We start from the raw sequence: 21758 nt of genomic DNA, 5'->3' as shown, positions 1-21758 counted from the left end.
GTTCCCCTTCTCTAAAATGGGGATAACAGCACTGCCCTACCTCACAGGGGTGTTGTGAGCATGGATACACTGAAGACTGAGGTGCTCAGATACCATGATGATGCGGGCCAGCTAAGTCTCCAAGACAGATGGCATGAGGGTTCTCGGAGTGCACAGGAATGCAGGAACCACCTTTCAGAGGCTCGTTAATCAAGTGTTAAACGAGCTACAAGACTTTGCCCGAGTTTATACTGACGACATTGCACTGTTTAGCAGTTCTTGGTCAGATCACTGAAATCACTTGGGCACTGTGCTAACAAAACTCAGAGATGCAGGTCTTACTGTACAGGTGTCAAAATGTAAAACAGAAGTTGCTGAAGTTCCTTATTTAGGACACTGGTTGGGAGGTGGCCAAATTTCTCCTGATCCCCTGAAAGTGAAAGCTGTTGTCATCTGGCCTATGGCCCAGACTGAAAAACAAGTCCAGTCTTTGACAGCGTTGGTTAACTATTACCGCCGATTCGTGCACGTTTCAGTGACATTGTGTCTGCAGTCACAGACTTGTGCAAAAGCCAAAACCAAACAAAACAGGGTGGGGACAAAAGGTTTTGATGAGGTAAAGAAAATCCTGTCAGAAAAGCCTGTTCTGCCCAGTCCAAATTTTGACAAAATGTTTGAACTATGCACTGATGCATCGGACACTGGTTTGGGTGCAGCGGTGACGCAAACAGGGGGACGTAACAAAAAGCTTCCTGTCGCTTTCTGAAGTAAAAAACTGACACCCACTGAACAGAATTATTGAGTCATGGAAAAAGAATGTTATCCCATTGTATGGGATGTCAAACCGGTAAGGCCCTGTCTATTAACAGAAGGTTTAGGACCCTGACAGATCGATATCCACTGGTGTGGCTGCATCAAACCCAAGGTACTAATTCCAAACTGCTACACCACGCTCCAAGAACATGGCATGGAAACTGTGCCGATTAAGGGAAGAGAAAATATTATGACAGATGTCCTGTTCAAGCAAGAGGGTTATGACCCGACACCTGCAGATCAGCCAGTGGCTGACCCTACTGTAAGGGAAGAGGTGTGACCTTAAGAGCCACTCAGTGCCAACTGGCAACGGGTTCACTATTGTGTAACAGCAACTCCTAACACGCCTGACAAACTCCCAACCATTAGCACACGGCTTTCATGGTATTTATCCATAAATGATGTCACATGAGGTCTCTAATAAAGGCTTAGGTCATAGTAGGGTGGCTAGGTGTCCGGTTTTCGACCTTAAAGTCCAATTGGAAAGGGGACCTGACGGTGTCTGGTCAGATCTACTGACTGGACAACCAAAGTCTGGTTACTGCGTGCGGGAGAGGCGCCGAGTCATCACCCGCGCCAGTCCCTACTCAGCCAGGGCCGCCTCCCACCTGCATCAGGCGGCTGCAGCTCCCAGTCAAGTCCCTCCTGACCCTTACAAGGAGTGGGGGAGAGGGGGAAAGAGAAGCGAATGGGGGTGGGGGCTCAGGGGAAGGGGCAGAGCAGGAGCGGGTCCTCGGGGGAAGGGGCAGGGCAGGGGTGAGGCGTGGTGGGCAGGGGCAGGGCCATGCGGGGAAAGGGGCGGGGAAGGAGAGGTTCCAGCACTCCTGCTCGAGTGTCCGGTTTTTAAATATTACAAAGTTGGCAACCCTATGTCATAGTGATCCTCATAATTGTTGTGATGTGTACGTATTGATGGTATTTTAAAAGTTATGTATGTATGTACTGTACCACGGACATATGTTCATAAAGTCTGAATCAGGGCAGGGTTGACAAACAAGTTTCTGCCAGACACAGGATGTATATTGACTCGTCTGCCTTGGTTGACGTGTAAATTAAGCATTGTAAGCAAACACAATGGAAGTGCCCCAGTTGCAGACAAAGTCAGCATACAGATGTGAGGTCAACACACCAGGAGGGGTCATCCCAAATCTGGGGACAAACAATGAATTTGTGGGAGGAGGAGGGGATATAAGGAGAAGGCAAAAGGAAGCCTCTTTATCCTTCACTGAGGAAGCAAAAGGACAGCGCTTTTTGCATTCATGAAAGGGGGATCCCGGCTAGTTGGTTGGAGATGCTGGAAGATTGCTTTGGGTGAGATCAGCATCTTTAGACAGAAGCTTACTCTGTTATGTTTAGACTCTAGGACAGGGGTGGCCAACCTGAGCCTGAGAAGGAGCCAGAATTTACCAATATACATTGCCAAAGAGCCACAGTAATAAGTCAGCAGCCCCCCATCAGCTCCCCTCCCCGCCCACTCCCAGGACCTCCCACCCACCGGCAGCCCTCCCCACGCCTCCCGATCAGCTGTTTCCTGGCATGCAGGAGGCTCGGGCAGGCTCAGGGGAGGAAGCGGGAAGGGGTGGAGTGGGGGCAGGGCCTGTGGCAGAGCCAGGAGTTGAGTAGTGAGCACCCCCCCGGCACATTGGAAAGTTGACGCCTGTAGTTCCAGCCCCGGAGTCAGTGCCTATACAAGGAGCCGCATATGGCTCTAGGAAGAGCGCTCTACTTTGTTTTACACTTAACCATCCTGTTTCCATTATCCTTACTCACTGTCTCTTCAATCTTAATCTTTGATAATAAACTTCAGATTGTTTTCACTATAAATATATCTCAGGGCTCTGATGTCCTATAGGAGCTGGTCTTGTGTAGAACCAGTCAAGGTGTGTGTAGTGTTCTTTTGGGGACAGCAAACCTGGTCATTTCTGTGAGCGTTCAGTGTCAGGGGCTGGACGTAACAGGAGAACGCTTCAAAGGGACTCGGAGTGGGGTGCATCTACTGGTAACCCGCAAAGCAAAGTTCGGTTGGCATAGCCCAGAGAAGATTGCTTGGGTGGCTGACAGCTGGTGGTGTCAGGGAGCTGACACCGAGTGCAGCACAAGCAAGTCTCTCTCACGCTGGAGGTAGGGAGGTAACAAGGTGACTCACAACCCTGGGCACCCTAAGAACCGTTACAGATGGATTGAAGCTCAGCGTAGGACTTACCACTTCCCCTCGGATGACATGGAACGACCCAGACTCTGTCTTTTTATATTTCAAGGAGGTAAATTCTGTCTTCATGGACTTAGGGACTGAGTCAGCCCGGATGTCCATCTTGGAACGGATACGCTGGGATGGAAGAACAAAAGGTAGATCCCAACAGCACTTATCTTCAGCGCATAACCCATCCACGCCTCCCCTTCTCGCCTGCCCCACTGCTCTTTCCCTGGCAGAATGCTCCCCCTACCCAGCTGCCCAGTGGCTTGATTTTGTGAGCTAGACCGACACCCCAGAGGCCATCTCTTACCTCGAAAGCCATGCGAATCAGCTCCACGATATTGGAGGAGTCTTCCTGCAGCACCCCGATTTCCGAGATGGGGAAATACTTGTGCAGCTTCTGAAAAACAAAGGGAGAGGAAGCTAAGCCACAAACCCTTGCAGGAATATTGCGGTTCCGGAGACACCCTTGCAAGGGTTCATTTCCATAAACCAGCCGCAAAGGTAGCAGAGCCCTGCCTTCAGGCTACGAACTGCCAATGGGCGTTTGTGCTGGAGCTGACAGCTGGTGTGTGGCGTTTCTCTGAAGCCTGCCTAAAGCGAGACATCCCTGGCCCCATCTTGCTCAGGTAGTTTAATTCACTTCTTCATAAAAAGCAGCGGCTTCCCCCATTTCACCTCCAGATTCAGAGCGAGCATCACTCCAAACACAACGACGGTGAAGCAGCACAGTGGGGAATGGTTGGGGGCACCTTCCAAACATCATTTTTCTATGCACAGGACAGGTGGCACGTGGGATCTTGTAGTTCTGAATTCCTGCCCACTCCACCCGCATTCATCAGCATGACAAACCCAGTGGGACAAGCCCGCTCAGTCCAGAGGGAGGTGGATTTGGAGGGTGGCCTAATCAATGCCCAGAAGCGAGAAGGACCTCTTCCTTTTTGCACCCCTTCCCTTCCCCACTTTAGTGTAGGCTTTTTTCTGGTACTTTCCGTTGCAGTGCCTGGGCCCCGCACCACCAGAATGAATTTCACTCCTGGAGTGGGGGAAGGGTGATTATCCCCATTTTGCAAGTGGGAAAATGGAGGCACAGAGATGAAGTGACTTGCCCGAGGTCACTCAGGGAGTCTGTGGCAGAGGTGGGAACAGAATGGAGGTCTCCTGAGTCCCAGTCCAGTGCCTTATCCACAAGGCCATTCTTCCCTTTGCCCTGTCGTTAGCCAAACATTTGCACAACACGCCTCCCCAGATCTTCCTCTCACCTAACACAACAGGCACGTCACTAACCAGCTAGAGGTGGAATGACAGCGAGGCCGGAAGCAGCCGGCACGTCCCCCCTCTGGCTCCTACACATAGGGGCAGTCAGGGGGCTCCACACGCTGCCCCGCCAAAGCGCCGCTCTCGCAGCTCCCATTGGCCGGGAACCATGGCCAATGGGAGCTGCGGGGGCGGCGCCTGCGGACGGGGCAGCACGCAGAGCCACCTGGCCGCGCCTCTGCGTAGGAGCAGGAGCGGAGACGTGCCACTGTTTCTGGGAGCTGCTTGAGGTAAGTGCCACCCGGAGCTTGCACCCCAGACCTCCTCCCGGGCCCCAACCCCCTGCCCCAGTCCTGGTCCCCCTCCCGCCATCCCAACCCCTCGATCCTAGCTCAGAGCACCCTCCTACACCTCAAACCCCTCATCCCCAGTCCCACCCCAGTGCCCCCACCCCCAGCCGGAGCTCTCACTCCCTCCCCCGCGCCCCAACCCCTTGCCCCAGTCCTGATCCCCCTCCCGCCCTCCAAACCCCTCAGCCCCAGCCCTTATCCCCCTCCTGCATCCAAAATACCTCATCTCCAGCCTCACATCAGAGCCTGCACCCCCAGCTGGAGCCCCCCTCGCATCCCAACCCACTGCCTCAACCTGGAGCCCCCTCCCGCACTCTGGACTTCTAATTTCTGGCCCCACCCCGGAGCCCACACCACCACCCGGAGCCCTCACCCCCTCCCACACCCCAGCCCCCGGAGCCAGCCCAGTGAAAATGAGCGAGTGAGTGTGGGTGGGGAGAGCGAGCAACAGAGGGAGGGGGGATGGAGTGAGTGGGGGCGGGGCCTCAGAGAAGGGGAGTGGCATGGGTGAGATCTCAGAGGAGGGGCGGGGCAAGGCAAGGGTGTTCGGTTTTGTGCAAGTAGAAAGTTGGCAACCCTACCCATGACGATTGCCTTAACTCCCTGCGCCTCCCACCCAGCCGTCCGCCCGCCCACCCCTTTCACCTCGTAGTAGCTGTAGGAGTGGTTGGTGACGGCGAAGATCGGGATGATGTTGTGCTGGCCCAGCAGGCGCACCAGGGTGGGCACAGAGGGGTAGTCCTGCTTGGTGTCGTAGGTGTAGGTGCCCGCTCGGTTCAGGTGACACTGCTCATCATTCCTCGGCAGGATCCCTGACAGGACGTTGGTGCCGTCAGCTTCATAGTGGAAGGCGGACTCGGTGGAGAACACCAGCAGGTGAGTGCTGTCAGTCCGCCAGCCGATTTTCTCCTAGGGCCAGAGGGAAGGAGGGTGAGGGGCATTTCATTCACTTGCCCATCAAACACAATGCACCGGGCCAGTCTCCAGCGAGCGCGCTAGCGGTGGCAGGCAAGGCTTTTCAGAGCATGACACCCGACTCCTCACTGAAAGTCAAGGGGTCTCTGGGTACCTGACTCTGTTCATAATCCCCGCCTTCGCTGCTAGTGCACACGTCCAACTGCCACGCAGCCCAGGGAATTCAAAAACGGCAGAGATGAAAGGGTTAACCTCCTTCCCTGCTCCCCCAGTGCACATCTCCCACCGAGCCTCTGGGGCGGTCCAGGTAGGTCCAGCCGCAGCGGAGAAGCGGGCTGTTTCCTGGATATATCTGGCAGGGCGCTAGCCTGCTGATAAGGGAAATATCCGTTTCCCCAGCCAGAAAACCTGCTGCCACAACATGCTGGCCTCTGGGGAGCAGATCCACACAACCCTAGGAACAAGGGAACAGCTCAGAGGGTGAGGGGACCCAAGGGGAGCACCGCAGACTGGAGGCACCTTCTCAGTGGGGTTTACTCTAGGAAGACGAGACAAGCTGCCGTCTCAGCAACAGCAGCAGGGGCAGCGGACTGGCCATCCTGGGAGAGCAGTAGCTCCCACCAGGTATGGCCCCGAGTTCTGGGCTCGGGTTAGCCACGTTGCTAGTCACCTATCCCACCTGCTGTCTCTCTCCCAAACAACACACACACCATCTAAAGGAGCCAGCCCCCTCCACGCTCACCTTGCAAACAGCCGTCTGCAGGATGGCATCAAAGCCCCCCTCCGGGGCGTCCAGGTTGCCGGAGATGCGCTCTTTCATCAGCTCCTGGCTGAAATGATGGATGTTGCTGGTCAGGCGGATGACGTTCTTGAAGGAGAAGGGCGAGTCGGCGTCCCTCCAGGGCTCTCGCAGCCTGATGGAGAAAAGGGAAAGCAAGGGCTTTCAAATGGGGCTTGGCTACTGGAGTCATCAAGGGATTACCACATATGGTGCCGTAAACGTGTCTGGCACAGAGCAAGGTACTGCCCCTGCAACCCACGGCAAGGCATGGGACAAGAGGGTGTGCAAGGAAGGGCCCTGCTTGAGGATCACTGGTGAGAAGATAGAGGAGATCCCTGGAAGAATTGGTGCAGAAAGAAAGATTAGAAGCAGGAGAGAAAGGTGGTCCCAGAACGAAGAGTCCCTTTTCCAGTTGGTGGGGCAGCACAAAGGCATGAAGCTGAGAGGTCCAAAAAGTGACATGAGGAGCAGTGAGGTGAGATGACTGGGAGGAGCACTGGCAGTGAGAGCAGAGACGTGAGTGGGAGCAAGATCACATAGGGCTCTGAAAGCACCCAGTCATCTAGTCTCCTGAGGGTGGTAATACTTTGGTCTAATTCTGGTTGTTGGCTTAGCATGGAAGTGACTGGATGGTGTTTAGCGATGTACAGAAGGCCAGACTAGATCATCTGTTCCCTTCTGGCCTTAAACTCTACAAGAGAATGTGCAGCTTGAATTTATTGTTGTAGGAAAGGGAAAGCCAAGGATGGGAACCAAGGAGTGGGGCCGATGTGGGCTTGTGGCAGGACAGGCAGCAGATGGCATTAGCCGTGGTGTTTGGGAGACACCAGCGCGGAGGGCGGGCAGGAGATGGCATTAGCCGTGGTGTTTGGGAGACACCGGCGCGGGGGGTGGGCAGGAGATGGCATTAGCCGTGGTGTTTGGGAGACACCGGCGCGGAGGGCGGGCAGGAGATGGCATTAGCCGTGGTGTTTGGGAGACACTGGCGCGGAGGGCAGGAAGGCAGGAAAGGAGAGGTTTGCAGTTATCAAAGAGAAGAAACCGGGACGGGGGTTTGAGCACTGGAGACTGCGGAGCGGGGGAGCCAATGAGGAGACAGACTAGCGTTCCCTGACCAATCTCATCGAAGCCTCTCAGCTTCACTTACTTCTCAGGTCTCATGTCTGTTTGTGGAGCCGAGACTTTGTCCACAAACTTGCCAAATCCGATGGTATAATTGGAGGTCAGGTCTTGCAGGAATCCGGCTGGCAGGGAGGGAGGGAGAGAGAGCAGTGAGCTGGGATGCACTGGCAGGGTCGCAGCTGAGACCACAGCCCTTTTCCCATCACCTTCACATGGAGCTGTTCTGAATGCCACGCCTCAGGTAAGGCTCCTCACTAGTGCAAGGACTTATGGGATGAGGGGAACAGAGCATCTGGGTCATTGGGCACCACACAGAACACACCCGCTCTCTAGGACACTGGTTTTCAGCTTTTCTTAGTACAAGACTAGAAAAAAGGACTCATGCTGTAGTGCAGCGAGGGCCAGAAGGAACACTCCAGGTGGGGAGAGGGACCCCAGGCCAGAAAGGGCCAGGTGCGTCACTAAGCAGCGAGGGACAACGACAAACACCTGGTGGCCAGATGCACACAGCCCCTCTGCCGGTTGTGTTACTGTTCCCTGCCCTGGGTGGAGATTCTCTGCCCATGCTGCCAGTAGGGGGACTTGGTTTCCCTTCCTCCCCTAGCATGCCTTGCTCCAGCCTCACCTAGCTTCTGGCCCATCTCTTTGAGGTTGTTCAAGTCGTCAGACATGGAGTAGGAGAAGTCCATGAGGATGTAGAGATCCACAGGACTCTCGAGGGGCTGGAAGACGTCTATGTTGAAGCTGGCCTCCTCCCCAGCTCTCAGCCGCATGAACATCCGCTGTGGGGACACCTGGGTTTTCTTCAGAGACGTGTCGATGCTAAAATTCTGCCAGGGGAGAGAACGGGAAACGGTTAGCAGAGCAGCAGAGGAGATTCACCCTGGTGCTTGCGATGGGAAGCAGGGGTAATAGCTGGTGTGTGGTGAACAAGGGGTTAACTTTCATTCTCCTTCCCCTTGCACGTGCTCAGGGGAAGGGCATCTGGGGACACATGGCGGGACTGACGCCAGTGGGAAACCCCTGCACCCAGGTGAGTCTGGGTTAACCCCCCAGCTGGAGATGTCTGTTTATTTTTGTGCTAACTGAGGTGGATTGCTTCTTATCCGTGTGATTTCTAAGGACAGGCCCTCGCTGACTGTGCCCGGACGTGTCTAAGCTACCTGAGGACTAGGAGCTTTGAGAATAGTTTATTCTGCTGCCCTGTCAGCACGAAGGATGGTCCTTCCATTGCCCACCCCACTCCAGCTGCACCAGCATTGGCAAGGGGAAGCCCCAGAGAGGCCATGTTGATTGGGCAGGGTGAGAGGACCATGCTAGGGCGCCAGCAGCTGGTCTACATTAGGGCTGAAGGAGCTACACTGTATGAGAGCAACAGAAGGGAGAGGTTGCCCCAAATTCTCCATGCCGACGAGGCCTTGGTGCCCTTTGTGGTGGGGTGGGTGTGGCCGTTACCCCTTTCCACGAGGAACTGTGCTGTGATCCCAAACTCATTTTGGGTAGGCTGCCAAACAGGCATCAGGGCTTCCAATCAATAGCTGTCAACTGGAGCTGGCCCACATGGGTCAAATGTTGACGTCATTGTTTCCAATAGGGCGGAAAAAGATCCAGGACATTTTCCCAACATTTCCCTGCCCCTCCCCCCTGTTCTGACCCACTCAGCGGTCAACCTTGGCTAAATTCTGACTGGCGCCCTAGAGGTGAAAGGTTGTGTTATCCCATTACCCACGCCAGAGTTAGCCCGTCGAGCTGCATCACCCGCTCCTGCATTTCTAACACAGCTTGACACGCGCGGCTCTTTTTGTTCATGCATCCGTTTCACCAGCAGGGCTTTGAGAATGGGGTATGTTAATCAGCTAGCAAAGGGCGTAGCCTGTTTTTGAGTAGGCCTTATGTAAACAATAGCTGCTGGTATTTATATTCGCCTAGCCGTGTGGAATTGCAAAGAAGTATTTAGGAATCTGGAGGGAGTTCTCTCAGCAGATTATAACAACTAGAAGGTGAGGTTCGGGACACGCTGATGCCCCTTGAAGAGCTGTCTGAAGGCAATCAAGCGAAAGGCTCGTCAAGGAAATGAGAAGCAGAACATTGGTGGATTATCTCCAGAGTTCAGGTGTTTTTTGCTCACCTGCTGCACCAGCATCTCTCCTCTCACGTACACAATGCTGGCCCCGCTGCAGCCATAGCTCACCAGGTTGTCTCTCAGGTCACAGCGGGATTCTTTGAAGGTCTGTGACCACAGGAGAGGAAAAACCACAGAGTTAGGAAATAAACAGAGCCCCGTGCGGACGGGAAGCATTTCGGGGGTCAGGCAGCCGGCCCCTCCTCCGCTAGGCTGGGAGCGGGCAGGAGTGGAAAAGGCTCGCCTGGGCAGGCGTTTCAGTTTCATGAGAGACTGCCCCTCGGACACCTCTCTGTCGCAGGCCCCAGCTCCCGTCCCGTTCGTGAAGACCAGGGTGTTCAGCCAGTCAGCCCTCTCCCCCTGCAAACACTGACCCCCCTGGAGAGCATAAAACAGATACTGAAACGTCATCTTAGCTAGAAAAGAGGGAGTCCCCCACCTGTTCATTCTTCCACCTCTCCCACATTGTGGTCTATGCTAGCGGTCTCTGTGCTTCACCCGCCTGTGTTTTACATCCCATTGCCTCTCTGCTCCCTCTCCCCCTCTACTGAGCCAAAGATCAGGCTTATCTGAAATTACAACAAAGCCCTCTTACAAGTTCCTCACCTGTCCTCATTTCCTGCATTCTTGGTTCACTTGAGTCCCTCCTCTCTCTGCCCCCACCTTCCTTTCTCTCCCACACACAGAGCCAGCACCTCTCGTGTTGTCTACTCTGTGCGCCCCCCTTCCCCCCACCTTGCTGGGGCCGGGGCCCTGCTACCTGCCAAGGCACCTCTGCAAGAAATGCGTTTGCTCTCTTGTCACTGGGCTATCCAGCTCACGTCTGGGCAGATCTGCACCGTGGTAACTTGTGCCATTGGACTGGAGAGACGGGGGACCAGAAGGCAGTGGGGCAATTGTTTTGTCTGGTCACGGCCCAACCCCTCCTCTCACAGGACCCAAATGCCCATCCCTCGCTCTCATTCCAGAGTTGGGGGTTGGTGTCTATCCCTGAGCAGCCAGAGATCCCTGCTCTGAGCCCACCACAAACTGACCCCCTCCCTGGGTTATACTGCCGCCAGGTCCGTTTCCCTTTGGACCCATTTCTTGAGGAAGGAGAATCTAAAGGAGCCTCTTATGCAGCTCCCCTAGCAGGGAGGCTCTCCGGGAGTCTGAGCAGAGGGCTGCACAGAGGAGGCGGCAGGTCAAAAGAGACACGGGCCTGAGCCAAAACCTTGGAATACCCCCAAACTGTCTATGAGTGACAGACAGAGACAGCCTGGAGCCACGTTGCCAAAGCCGGGATCCAGCCTATTAGAAGGAGGGGGCTCAATCGTGAAAGCTGGATCTAAACACGGGTTCCCTCTCTTGAATGCTGTTGGGGGGCCTCTCTCTAGTGAACGGCCACGTGATCACACTGTGCGTGACAAGGTCCTGGGAGGGGAGGCGCTCACCTCGTCCGTGCAGTAGGAGCAGTCCTTGCTCACTCGGATACACTCTGTGCAGCTTCTTGCTCTGGAGGCCACGCAGCGATTAACTAGGAGGCAAGATCGAACGCATCAAGAGCGGAAGAAGCCAGCCCGACCTTGGAAAGCAAGAAGGGGCGAGCCACGGACAGAGGGGCTGGGCCTGCTCCTAGTCAATAGGAGTTTTATCGCAGACTTAGTGGGAGCTGGCTCAAAACCAGAGACAGCGTGTATGTCCAGGGCCGCCCAGAGGATTCAGCGGGCCTGGGGCAAAGCAATTTCGGGGGCCCCTTTCATAAAAAAAAGTTGCACTACTTTAGAATACTATATTCTCGTGGGGGCCCCTGCAGGGCCCGGGACAAATTGCCCCACTTCCCCCCCCCCCCCCCCCCCCCCCCCGTCGGGCGGCCCTGAGTATGTCAGAGAACAACGGAAGCGAGCTATGGAGCAAGTGCACACAAAAGAACTAGGAGAACTATTGTCTTGGATAGCGCCAGGGCCTAGCAGACAGGACACCTGGGTGCTACCCACAAGCTCTGCATTTCAGGAATGATTGGAATAGGAGCAGGCACAAGGCGGCTGGCTTAGCAGGCCAGGAGAAGGCAGATGGAGAGGCCCGTGCCCCAGACCTCCAGGGCCAAGGACTTCAGCAGTGTAACCAAATAGGAGAGAGAGAGACAGGAGAGCTGAACTTACTTCTGGTTTTTTGGCACAGGCATACGTCACAGACCATGACCAACAGGAGCAGCCCGGCCCACGTCCTTTGGAGCAGCACGTCCATCCTCTTCCTCCTGGAAATGCACCAGCCAACAATGTTACAACCTCCCCTGGGGGGTGTGTGTGGAGTTTTATATTGGGGATAACCCATGCAAGGCATCCAACACACAAGCAATAACAGCCGAGCAGCCGTGGGGCTGCAGAGGACTCTACCTCTAGACAGGTTCGCAGCATGGGGTGATTGGCAGAGCCTCCACAAGGAGGAACACCCCCCCACCACACAGACAGGTGTGTGTGTGGCGGGGATTTTATACTGGAATTAACCCATGGGATACTGGAGGAAAGGAGAATGAAGCAGGGTCTTTAGTTTCCCAAACAGGTGTTTCAGCTTTAAAGCGCCAGTGATCTGTGCAAATGGGTTGAATATCCCAATGCATCCCTGTGTGTAGTGCCCTCATGCTGGCAGCAGCCACTGCCCTGTTCAGCACAGATTTTATTGGGTCACCTTTCCCTGGCAGGCTCGCTCATATCCAGGAACACGCTGTGCTCTGGGACTGGGGCCCAGAAGGGGCCCGAGAACGATGCCTAGCAGCAGTGAGGTCTGGTCAGCAGTCTGTGAATAGGAAAATGCCCAGCCCTGTAATATCAGGGGGTGCTGCAGGTCTGGTGTGAGGTACATCAGCAGAGTGGCAGGACAAACAGACGGGGGCTGTGGGCTTGAGATCAAAGTGCACTGGCAGAGCTGCATGGGGAGGCATGCACAAGGCTTGCCTGGCTCTGGAGAGCTATTCTCAGTCTCTGCTCAGGAGCGGACCCAAGCAATCTCCCTTCCCCTCTCTTAGCTGCCCACTCCTCCCTTCACAGAGATCCTCCTTTCTCAGGAGTCGCTAGGTGTTTTAAAGGCTCCAGTAACCGCTGGTTCTTCCGCACCCTTCTCAGCAGAGCTACAAACACTTATAGTTCTCGGCCTTCCAGCCCCAACCAAGGAGGAGAAGCCACTAGCACTGACTGTCTCCACCATCCCTCTGTAGCCTGGGGACCAACAATAGGGTAGGCCATGGCTAATCAGAGCCCAGTGCCAGTCAGCCTGCATGACTCACAGCCAGAGCAAATACCTTCTTTTCCTGGGGTCAGGGCCCAGTGCTCTAATGAAAGATGGAGACGGAAAAACAAGATACCGAATTCCTCCTTTTGGCTATTTTCTATTGTACTAAGAATTTCCAGAATGGCACCAACCACCCTGGCAAGTGCCAGACTTCCACAGTGAACCCTGATGTTTGGCCCCGTGACAGGCTATTGAATCAATTTGCATCCTTGAGAGCCAGTGAAGAGCAATTTACACCCTCTGTCTGTTCCAAAGCTGCAGCCTCACTGAAGTCAAACTCGTTGCAAAACATTGACTTGTTAAATCCTGTTTCCTGTGGCCATGCATGAACTTGCAATATTTTATTCAGCCACTAGATGTCTCTGGCTACTGCATAGTGCTCCAGATGGGGTGTGGAGCCCCCAGGGAATCAAAGGAGACAAAACTAGAGCTTTGCAGAAGCTCATTTAGAAGTTTGTGGTTGTAGTTGTTTTCTCTTATAGACCCCCTCCCTGCCAGGAGGACTGTGATTCCCTGTATTGTTACATGTAGGCAGTAACATTAAAAAAGTCAAGGCCGAAGTCTAGTGTAAGGTACTAAAGCACCTCGAGCTAGAGCAGGGGTAGGCAACCTATGGCACGCGTGCCAAAGGCGGCACACGAGCTGATTTTCAGTGGCACTCACACTGCCCGGGTCCTGGCCACCGGTCCGGGGGAATCTGCATTTTAATTTAATTTTAAATGAAGTTTCTTAAACATTTTAAAAACCTTATTTACATTACATACAACAATAGTTTAGTTATATATTATAGACTTATAGAAAGAGATCTTCTAAAACGTTAAAATGTATTACTGGCACGCGGAACCTTAAATCAGAGTGACTAAATGAAGACTTGGCACACCACTTCTGAAAGGTTGCCGACCCCTGAGCTAGAGGATGCAGGCACTGTGCAAGGTTGACTCGCACAACAAAGATTGCCTGGGGCTAGTTGGTTTGGTTCTCCATCTCAGGGTAATCCATGCTCCTGAGCATGATGTTAAAATATCAAGAGGCTGTAAAACCCTTTAAAGCAGGAATGTTTCGGGAAGGTGGGAATGACGCGTCTTGGATTGTCACATACATCAGCAGCTCACCTGTTCCCACTGGGAGACCATTCAGAAGAACTGGGCATTGTGAACTAGCTGGTAAAGGCCTCATATAAAACCGTCTGTAATCAACAGAAAGACTCCCATTGACTTTATGGGCTTTGGGCCAGGCGTAGATCCTGCAAAGATTTGCCTCCAGGTCCCTTCCCGCCCTACCTCTCTATAGTTCTGTGGTGAGTTGCTCCATTGAAGCCAAGCCAACGGAACTGTTCACAGTGTATAACGCTGAGCATGTGCATCAGTCTGCCGGATCAGGGCCTCCGCGCGCAAGCACTGGCCTCTCCCTCTTGGTGTTATACTGCGCTCTTCATTAGAGCGCCTGGATAACATGACAAGATGTACTTGGTTCATGTACCTTGCTGCTGTGGCTTAAGCATTCAGTCCCACTGGTTTATCATCAAGCCACCCATCATGCTGGCTGTAGTTTAAAGTGAATTTAGAGCTGGTGGAAGTTGCTAGGTTGACAGCCGTGGAGATCAATGTCCTCTGGTTACTCACAGCTGTGGCTTCCTGCCCTGACTCCCTGGCAGAGCATTTCACCCCGACCTGCAGGCACCCATCTCTAAGGAGTCCGAGGATATTTCAACCTCTGCCCCCGTTCAGACTTTGGTGCTTCTGCTGTCACTGCCAGCAAAGCTCCAGTTAATGCCAGGTGCCATTAGGCACTGCACTGAGACGACCATCTCATTTGGCACCAGATGGTAACAGTTTCCAATTACTACTGAGCGGGAATGGTTCTGAACTGGGGAAAGTCTCCCTTTCCCATGAGCTGCCTCCTGCCCTCCTGAGCCCCAGTCCTGAGGACAGGATTGTAACGAGAGGCATGGAAACACCAGTTGCTCAGACTCTCCAGCAACAAGCGCTATAGAAATGCCTTGAAACACCATCCACAATTGAGACCCAAAGGATGGGCCCTCTTCCCAAGCCAGCAGGAGAAAGCACAGAGGTAAACCTCTCTGCACTGCCACTACCAGCACTCAGCAAAACCCACTCCACAACACATCTAAAGAGCCCATGGCCATTGTGAAGACCCTGCATGTGATGCCTGCTATGTCACACCGGCACCAGCATTGGCATGCCAAGCTCACAGATATATATAGAACTCCAGAGGAGGGAGGGTACTTCGATTGTTTAGAGGAAAGACAGGAAAGAACCATTAGGGGAGAGTTTGAGTCACCATGTGCTATTCAGTGCCTTGGGCACACAGGCTGCCATCAAGTCATGGTGAGCGGTTAGATAAAAGACAATAAAATCCAGCCGCATTTTAACAGCGATGTTGCCATGCAACAGACCAGGGAACGTGGACAGTAATTCCCAGCATGGCTTGTGCGTGTCTGTAGGAACCCCGTTAGACAGTGCGCTCTTCAGGGCATGGGCTGTGGTCTCCTACTAGGTTTTTGTATTGCACCTAGCACAATGGGTCTCTGACTCAAATGGGGTCTCCAGGCACTACTGTCATACACATAATAAGGAGTGCTGTAGCCCCCACTTTTCCTGAAAGCGCTTCTCACCTAGCTACCCTAGACGTTGCTGAGTAGGTCCAGTACTCAGCCCTACCCGGAGCACCCCATGGTCAGATCAACGTGGGGACGCCCTGGGGCAGGGCCGGCTCTAGGCACCAGCAAGCCAAGCACGTGCTTGGGGCGACACAATTTCAGGGGCGGCATTCCGCTTTTTTTTTTTTTTTTGGCTTCGACAGTTGTGCTCCCGGAGGTTGTTTTTTTTGCTTGGGGCGGCAAAAAACCTAGAGCCGGCCCTGCCCTGGGGGAAACAACCCAAACACACCCCAGGCCCGCCAAGAAGGATCACGGCTGCCCAACAACAGGTCAGACCATTTCAGAACCCCGATGAACTACCCAGCGCACGGAGAGGGAGAGCAGGAGTTAAAGGCAGGAGATGACCGTGTCTTAACAACCCTGGAGTGTTTTGAATTTTCCTTTTGTCTCACATTTCCTCTTAGCCAGTGAAAACGGCTCCAAACCCCTGCGAGGAAGTGAAAATTTGTCAGTGGGAAAGATTTGTTAGAGTTTATTCTCCCTGCACTCACTAGCAGACGCGTGGTCTGCTACGCTTTTGGTTTCTCCCTTTTCTAAAGGTGCAGCTTAGGAAAGAAGCAGCTCTGGCCAGTTCTAGCGCCGGGGACGCAAGAGGGTGCAGCAGGCAGGGCACCAGACTGGGAGCCCAGAGACCTGGGATCTTAATCCTGACTCTGCCATTAACTCGCATTGCAAGTTTGGGCAAGTCACTTCAAGAAGGGCTGTGTTCTATTCCCAGCTTTGCTATTAGCCTGCTGGGTGACCTTGAGCAAGTCATTTTGCCTCTGTGTCCCAGTTTCCCCACTTGTAAAAGGGGAATAATGACACTGCCCTCCTTTGTGAAGTGCTTTGAGAGCTACTGATGAAAAGCAGTAGATAAGAGATGGGTATTAATTATCTCTATGCTTCAATGTCTCCAGCTGTAAAATGGGAATATGAATGCCATATACCAGTTGTATTACTGTAGCAGTAGAAATTCCCAACCGCAGTCAGGGCTTGTTTGTACTAGGTGCTGCACATACACACTATAAGACATAGTCCCTGCCCTGAGGAAGTTACAGCTTAAATAGGCAAGATAGGAGCAGCCGCCCTCTGCAAATCCTTTTAAAAGTAGGTGGGTGCCTCACTTGAGCCACCTTAGTCTTGGCCAGAGTCTGCTCCTTGTACCTTTACTGAACCAATATGGCTGTACCAGCTGGCGAGATGGGTTAGGCGTAAACCTGACAGGATGCTGCATCTGGGTTCCAGGACAGTTTTAATGGAAGAAAAGTCCATGTGTGCAGCCCTGGCTGGAAAGGGGAGCTCCTCCTCCCAACAAACGTGAAGTGCATCATGAATAGAGGCACAGACCAATGACGTATTAATACGTGCACAAGAGCCAGAGGTGCTTGAAGATCAATGTCCTTGGAAGGCATCATATCTCGATAAGTACCCTAAGAATTGCTAGACTGGATCAAACCTGAAGTTCATCTAGTCCAGCATCCAGTCTCTGACAGTGGCCAGCATTCGATGCTTCAGAGGAAGGTGCAAGAAACCTCGCATTAGGCAGATGTGGGATAATCTGTCCCCCATGTTAGGTTTCATGCTAATCCCGAATAGAGATTGGTTTAAACCCTGGTGCATGAGGTTTAATATCCCTTGCAGGATTTATTAGCATTAACTATAACTCTGGATATTCTTATCCCTATAAATGTCCAGCCCCTCTTTGAATAGCGCTAATTTTTTGGCTTCAGGAACATCCTGTGACAACAAATTCCACACTTCGTTTGTGTGTTGTGTGAAAAAGCATTTGTTTTATTGGTTTTGAATTTGTCACTTTTAAATGTCATTGAATGCCACTTGTTCTTGTGATATAAGACAGGGAGAACTAAACTCCTGACCTACCGTCTCTAAACTATTCATTATTTCATACACTGTCATCAGGTCTCTTCTTCATCTTCTTTCTAAAGTAACAATTCCAGGCATTTCCATTTCTAGTCAGAGGAGAGTTTTTCCAAGCCCTGGATCATTCCTATCACCCTTTTCTGAACCGCTTCCAGTTCTCCCACACCCTTTTTGAGATGGGGGGATGAGTACTGACATAGTATTTCAGATCTTCTACACACTAACATTTTGTTTGCCTTTTAGAGTGCAGCTGTACATTGAGGGAGATCTTCACTGAGCTGTCTATACCTTCTGACCTACTCCGCCCAGGTCCCTTTCTTTGGTCGACAGTTAATTTAGAACCCTGTAAGGTGGTGGCGTAGTTTAAACGTTTCCCTTCAAGGTGCATTACTTTGCATTTAACAATGAACTTCATTTGCCAGCACTTTGTCCATTCTCCTAGCTGGGGGAGGTCCCTCCTGTGAAGTTCCTGCCAGTTTTCTCTGGCCATGACTAACAAAGCTAGCTTTGTGACACCTGCAGAGTTTGCCATCTCACTGCTCACCCTCCTTTCCAGATAATTAATAAATGGATTAACATTAGACCTCGTAGGGAACCTTGATGAACACGGACCATTTAATCCTACTCTGTTTCCTGTCTCTTAGCAGTAGGTGTAGTAGCTGGATCTCTGCTGCCTGTAGCAGTTGCACTAATGCAATCCTCTACATCAAAAAGCAGAATCTACCAAAGTGTAAATTCCTAAAGACACAAATTACAATTTATCTGACCAGGGTCATGACCCCAGAAACCCTGGTGCTTTCCTCCTCTACCTTCCCCCTACCCCACATGAATATAGCTCAGTACGTTGTCACTGGATCTGCTTTAGAAAGGGACCACCAATATAACAGAACGTGGAAGCCACATGGTGATGAGCAAGGTTATAGATGTCTGTTTATCTGTCCGTCCATCTGTCAGCAGACAGCACCCTAAGGCAGTGAGCGGTAGAAGATAATGGGTCATCAGGAGTCCGTGTGTGAAATTCTGACCCCACTGAAGGCAGTGGGAAAAGCTCCCAGCGGTTTCTATGCAACCAGGATTTTGATCCAATTGGATTTCAGATATAAAACTCCAAGTGCAAACTCTGGTAAGTTTGGCAGTGGGTTCCTGATGATCTGAACAGCCTGAGCCAGGGCAAAGACGTTGGACTCATCGGGAAGCACTGGAGTAAGGAGAGACATTGGAGAAGGGGTTTGGAGAGCCAGGATTCTGCTGCAGTTTGTCACTTTTCCAAGCTTCCCCTTGGCCAGGAGCTTTGGGCAGAGCCCAGGTGTGAGGCGGAGTCTTAAGCCCAGGCACCTTGCTCCCTGCACAGCTTCTGGAGTTGAACAGCTGGGGCCAGACAATATTGCCAGGGAGGGCAAGATTCCATCCAGCTGAGCTTGGTCCAGCCAGGCAGAGGCACTTGGTAGGCTCACCCAGGACAGATACAACTACACAGGTGCCAGGTTCTCAGCTGCGGTAACATTCAGGGGACACACCAAGAGCCGGCCATTGAGAGGGGGACTCCACCTGCTTGGGCCGCTCTGCCATACGAAACTGGCAGAGGCGACAGCTGTTTCTAGACTGAGCTGGAACCTGATGGGAGCAAAGGGAACATGGACAAAAGGGAAGAGGAAAAACCGGAGTGGGAAAGATCAAGAATTCATAGTCTGCACCGAGGCAGCCCCACGCACTGGGGGGAACCTTTGGAGCCAGGAGAGAAGGGTCCCGCTGTTAGAAGCGTGTTCTGGTGTGAGCTGAGCACTTCCCCCAGCGGGGCTAGAACTGCAGAGCGCTTGGGACACAGCAGCCTTTTGTTGTGCTCCACACCCATGAGATATGAAACGACTCAGTGTGCTCAGGTTTCCCCTCAGGCCCTGTCTCGGTCTAGGACGGCCGTGTTGGGCTGCTGGACAATAGGAATTTCCTCAGTCTCTCCTCCCAAGTAACCGGCTCCCGCTCCCCTTCCCAAAGCACTCTGGGTGGGGGGGAATCACACGGCCTCACAGCAGCCCACCCCTCACTCCCAGCAGCATCTCCTACAGCATCTCAGCCCCCGCCACCGATGGGGGGGCCACTTGCCGGAATACTGCCCCCTATTTCTGAGGTTTGACAGGCACTCGTAAGAAATATCCCTCTTCCTAACCCTGAGCCCTCCCGGATCACCGTCTCCAGCCAGGAGCTGGAGGCAACAGCAGTTTGGGTGCAAAGCGCATGATTCTTTTGCACTGCTACAGAAGCACTGAAATTTGATAGTTGCGGCAAGGGTGGTAAGATCTGTTAACAGGACGCATTGGGCTGGGTGCTCCACAGACACGCAGTGAGAGACAGGCCCTGCCCCGAAGGGCTGACAATCCAAACAGACGAGACAGAGGAAGGAAACACGAGCCCCGTTTTATAGACGGGAATTCAAAGCCTGGAGAGATGCATAGACTTGTCCTGGGTCATACAGGGAGCCTGTGGCAGAGCCAGGAAATAAGCCCAGATCTCACACATGCCCAAGCCCAGTGCCTCCAGCACTCGACCACCCTTCCCTCTCTGAATAGTGAACGTCAGTGCTGCCTCCTGCTCAGCCTGTCCAAATTGGAGCGAATCTCCCTGCTCCCCTAGGCGAATCTCCCCCAATTTCCCCAGAGTTTTCCCTGAAGAAGGGACGGATGATCTGACCCTTTAAAGTAATGTGTTCAACTGCCCTTTGAAGTGCTTTATGGCGGATGTTCGAAGTGCTCCTGCTGGGACGCCCTGACATCCGTACGGGCAAATTGAGTCATTCCCTCCCCACCCCCACTCATGTGCCCAGTAAGTCCTTAATTGGAAAGGGCCCTTCCCAGGAAAGTTTGGTTCTTTTGCACAGCCCCACAGCCTCTCCTGCCCCTGGAGCAAGCCGACATCTCATCATTATCACGACCCCGGCATCAGAACCGCCCGCTCCTAGTCCAGTACTTAGTGCATTATTCTACCCAGCCTCACAGAGCTGCCCCTCCCTGGGGCCAGACGTCACACTGGCTGCTCAGTTGCAGGCGGGGGCTGGCAAGGAGGGAACGCAGCTAGGTGCTTAGAAACCCCAAGGCCATCCCCGGACCGCTGGGGAGGTGAGAGAAAGCCTCTCTTCACAAGGAAAAGGGGGGCGCGGGTCACTGACAGCAGAATCTGACCCCTCAGCCTGAATATCCCAGAACACTCCACAGCAGCTTTAATTTTTCCCTCTTGAAATGGCCTCACTCCTGCAGAGTGGTTTGGCAGCAGGGTCCGAACTGAATTTCCTGTCCAAGCCTCAAGTGGGAGCGGCAGGCTCCTTGCACGCCTCTAATCCCTTACGCACCCACCTGGATTTAAATCACTGGGGAGTACTCTGTGAACACCCCCGACAGAGATTCTGCTAAGGTTGCCAACCCTCCAGGATTGTCCTGGAGTCTCCAGGAGTTAAAGATTAATCTTTAATTAAAGAGTATCGAAACCTGCAGGAATACGTCCAACTAAAATTGGCAAACCTAGATTCTACCCAGGCAAAGTCTGCAAAGCATGAGCTCTTTGGTAATGCAAATGAAATCTATTCATTACTTCCCAATCTACCCATCACAGTGAAGAACAGAATTGTCAGACACATAGATGAACTTAATATGTTGAGGAGGAGTCTTTTGTAAAAGGAAATTACGCCTCACCAACCTTAGCATTCTGAAGATGTTAGCAAGCACATGGACAAGGGTGATCCAGTTGATATAGTGTACTTGCCTCTTAAGCAAAGGAAGCTGTCATGGAATAAGAGGGAAGGTCCTCTCATGGATCAGTAACCGATTAAAAAGACAGGAAACAGAGGGTAGGAGTAAATGGTCAGTTTTCACTGTGGAGAGAAGTAAACAGCGGGGGCCCCAGAGGATCTGTACTGGGACCAGTGCTGTTCAACATATTCATAAATGATCTGGAAGGGGATAACCAGCGAGGTGGCAAAGTCTGCATACGATATGAAATTACTCAAGATAGTTAAGTCCAAAGTTGACTGCCAAGAGTTACAGAGGGGTCTCACAAAACTGGGTCACTGGGCAACAAAATGGCAGATGAAATTCAATGTTGATAAGTGCAAAGTAATGCACATTGGAAAATATAACGTCAACTATACATACAAAATGAAGGGGTCTAAAGTAGCTGTTACCACTCAAGAAAGATCTTGGAGTCATTCCTTTGAAAACTTCTGCTCAGTGTGCAGTGGCAGTCCAAAAAGCGAACAGAATGTTAGGAACAATTAGGACAATATCATAATGCACTATATAAATCCATGGTATGCCCACACCTTGAATACTATGTACAGTTCTGGTTGCCCCAGCCCCCAAAAGATACATTAGAATTGGGAAAAGTACAGAGAAGGGCAACAAAAATGATCAGTGGTACGGAACAGCTTC

General features: G+C 52.6%; 1 protein-coding gene across 1 annotated transcript in view; it reads right to left on the bottom strand.

Moving 5' to 3' along the window:
* Positions 1-21758, bottom strand: part of ITGB4 (integrin subunit beta 4) — a 56154-nt gene that overhangs the window by 31725 nt on the left and 2671 nt on the right. The window contains exons 2-10 of the mRNA XM_026654428.1: positions 11675-11769; positions 10967-11049; positions 9540-9641; positions 8037-8241; positions 7437-7533; positions 6251-6422; positions 5239-5502; positions 3297-3386; positions 2996-3118 (exon numbers count right to left, since the gene is read on the bottom strand). Coding sequence (XP_026510213.1) covers positions 2996-3118; positions 3297-3386; positions 5239-5502; positions 6251-6422; positions 7437-7533; positions 8037-8241; positions 9540-9641; positions 10967-11049; positions 11675-11769 — 1231 coding nt within the window. The remainder of the gene's footprint in view (positions 1-2995; positions 3119-3296; positions 3387-5238; positions 5503-6250; positions 6423-7436; positions 7534-8036; positions 8242-9539; positions 9642-10966; positions 11050-11674; positions 11770-21758) is intronic.

This window comes from Terrapene carolina, unplaced genomic scaffold, assembly GCF_002925995.2.
Source record: "Terrapene carolina triunguis isolate 2854851 unplaced genomic scaffold, T_m_triunguis-2.0 Scaffold192, whole genome shotgun sequence".
NCBI classification, from domain to species: domain Eukaryota; kingdom Metazoa; phylum Chordata; order Testudines; family Emydidae; genus Terrapene; species Terrapene triunguis.
Note: the sequence above shows the minus strand (reverse complement) of the source record. Positions and strands in the feature narration are given on the sequence as shown.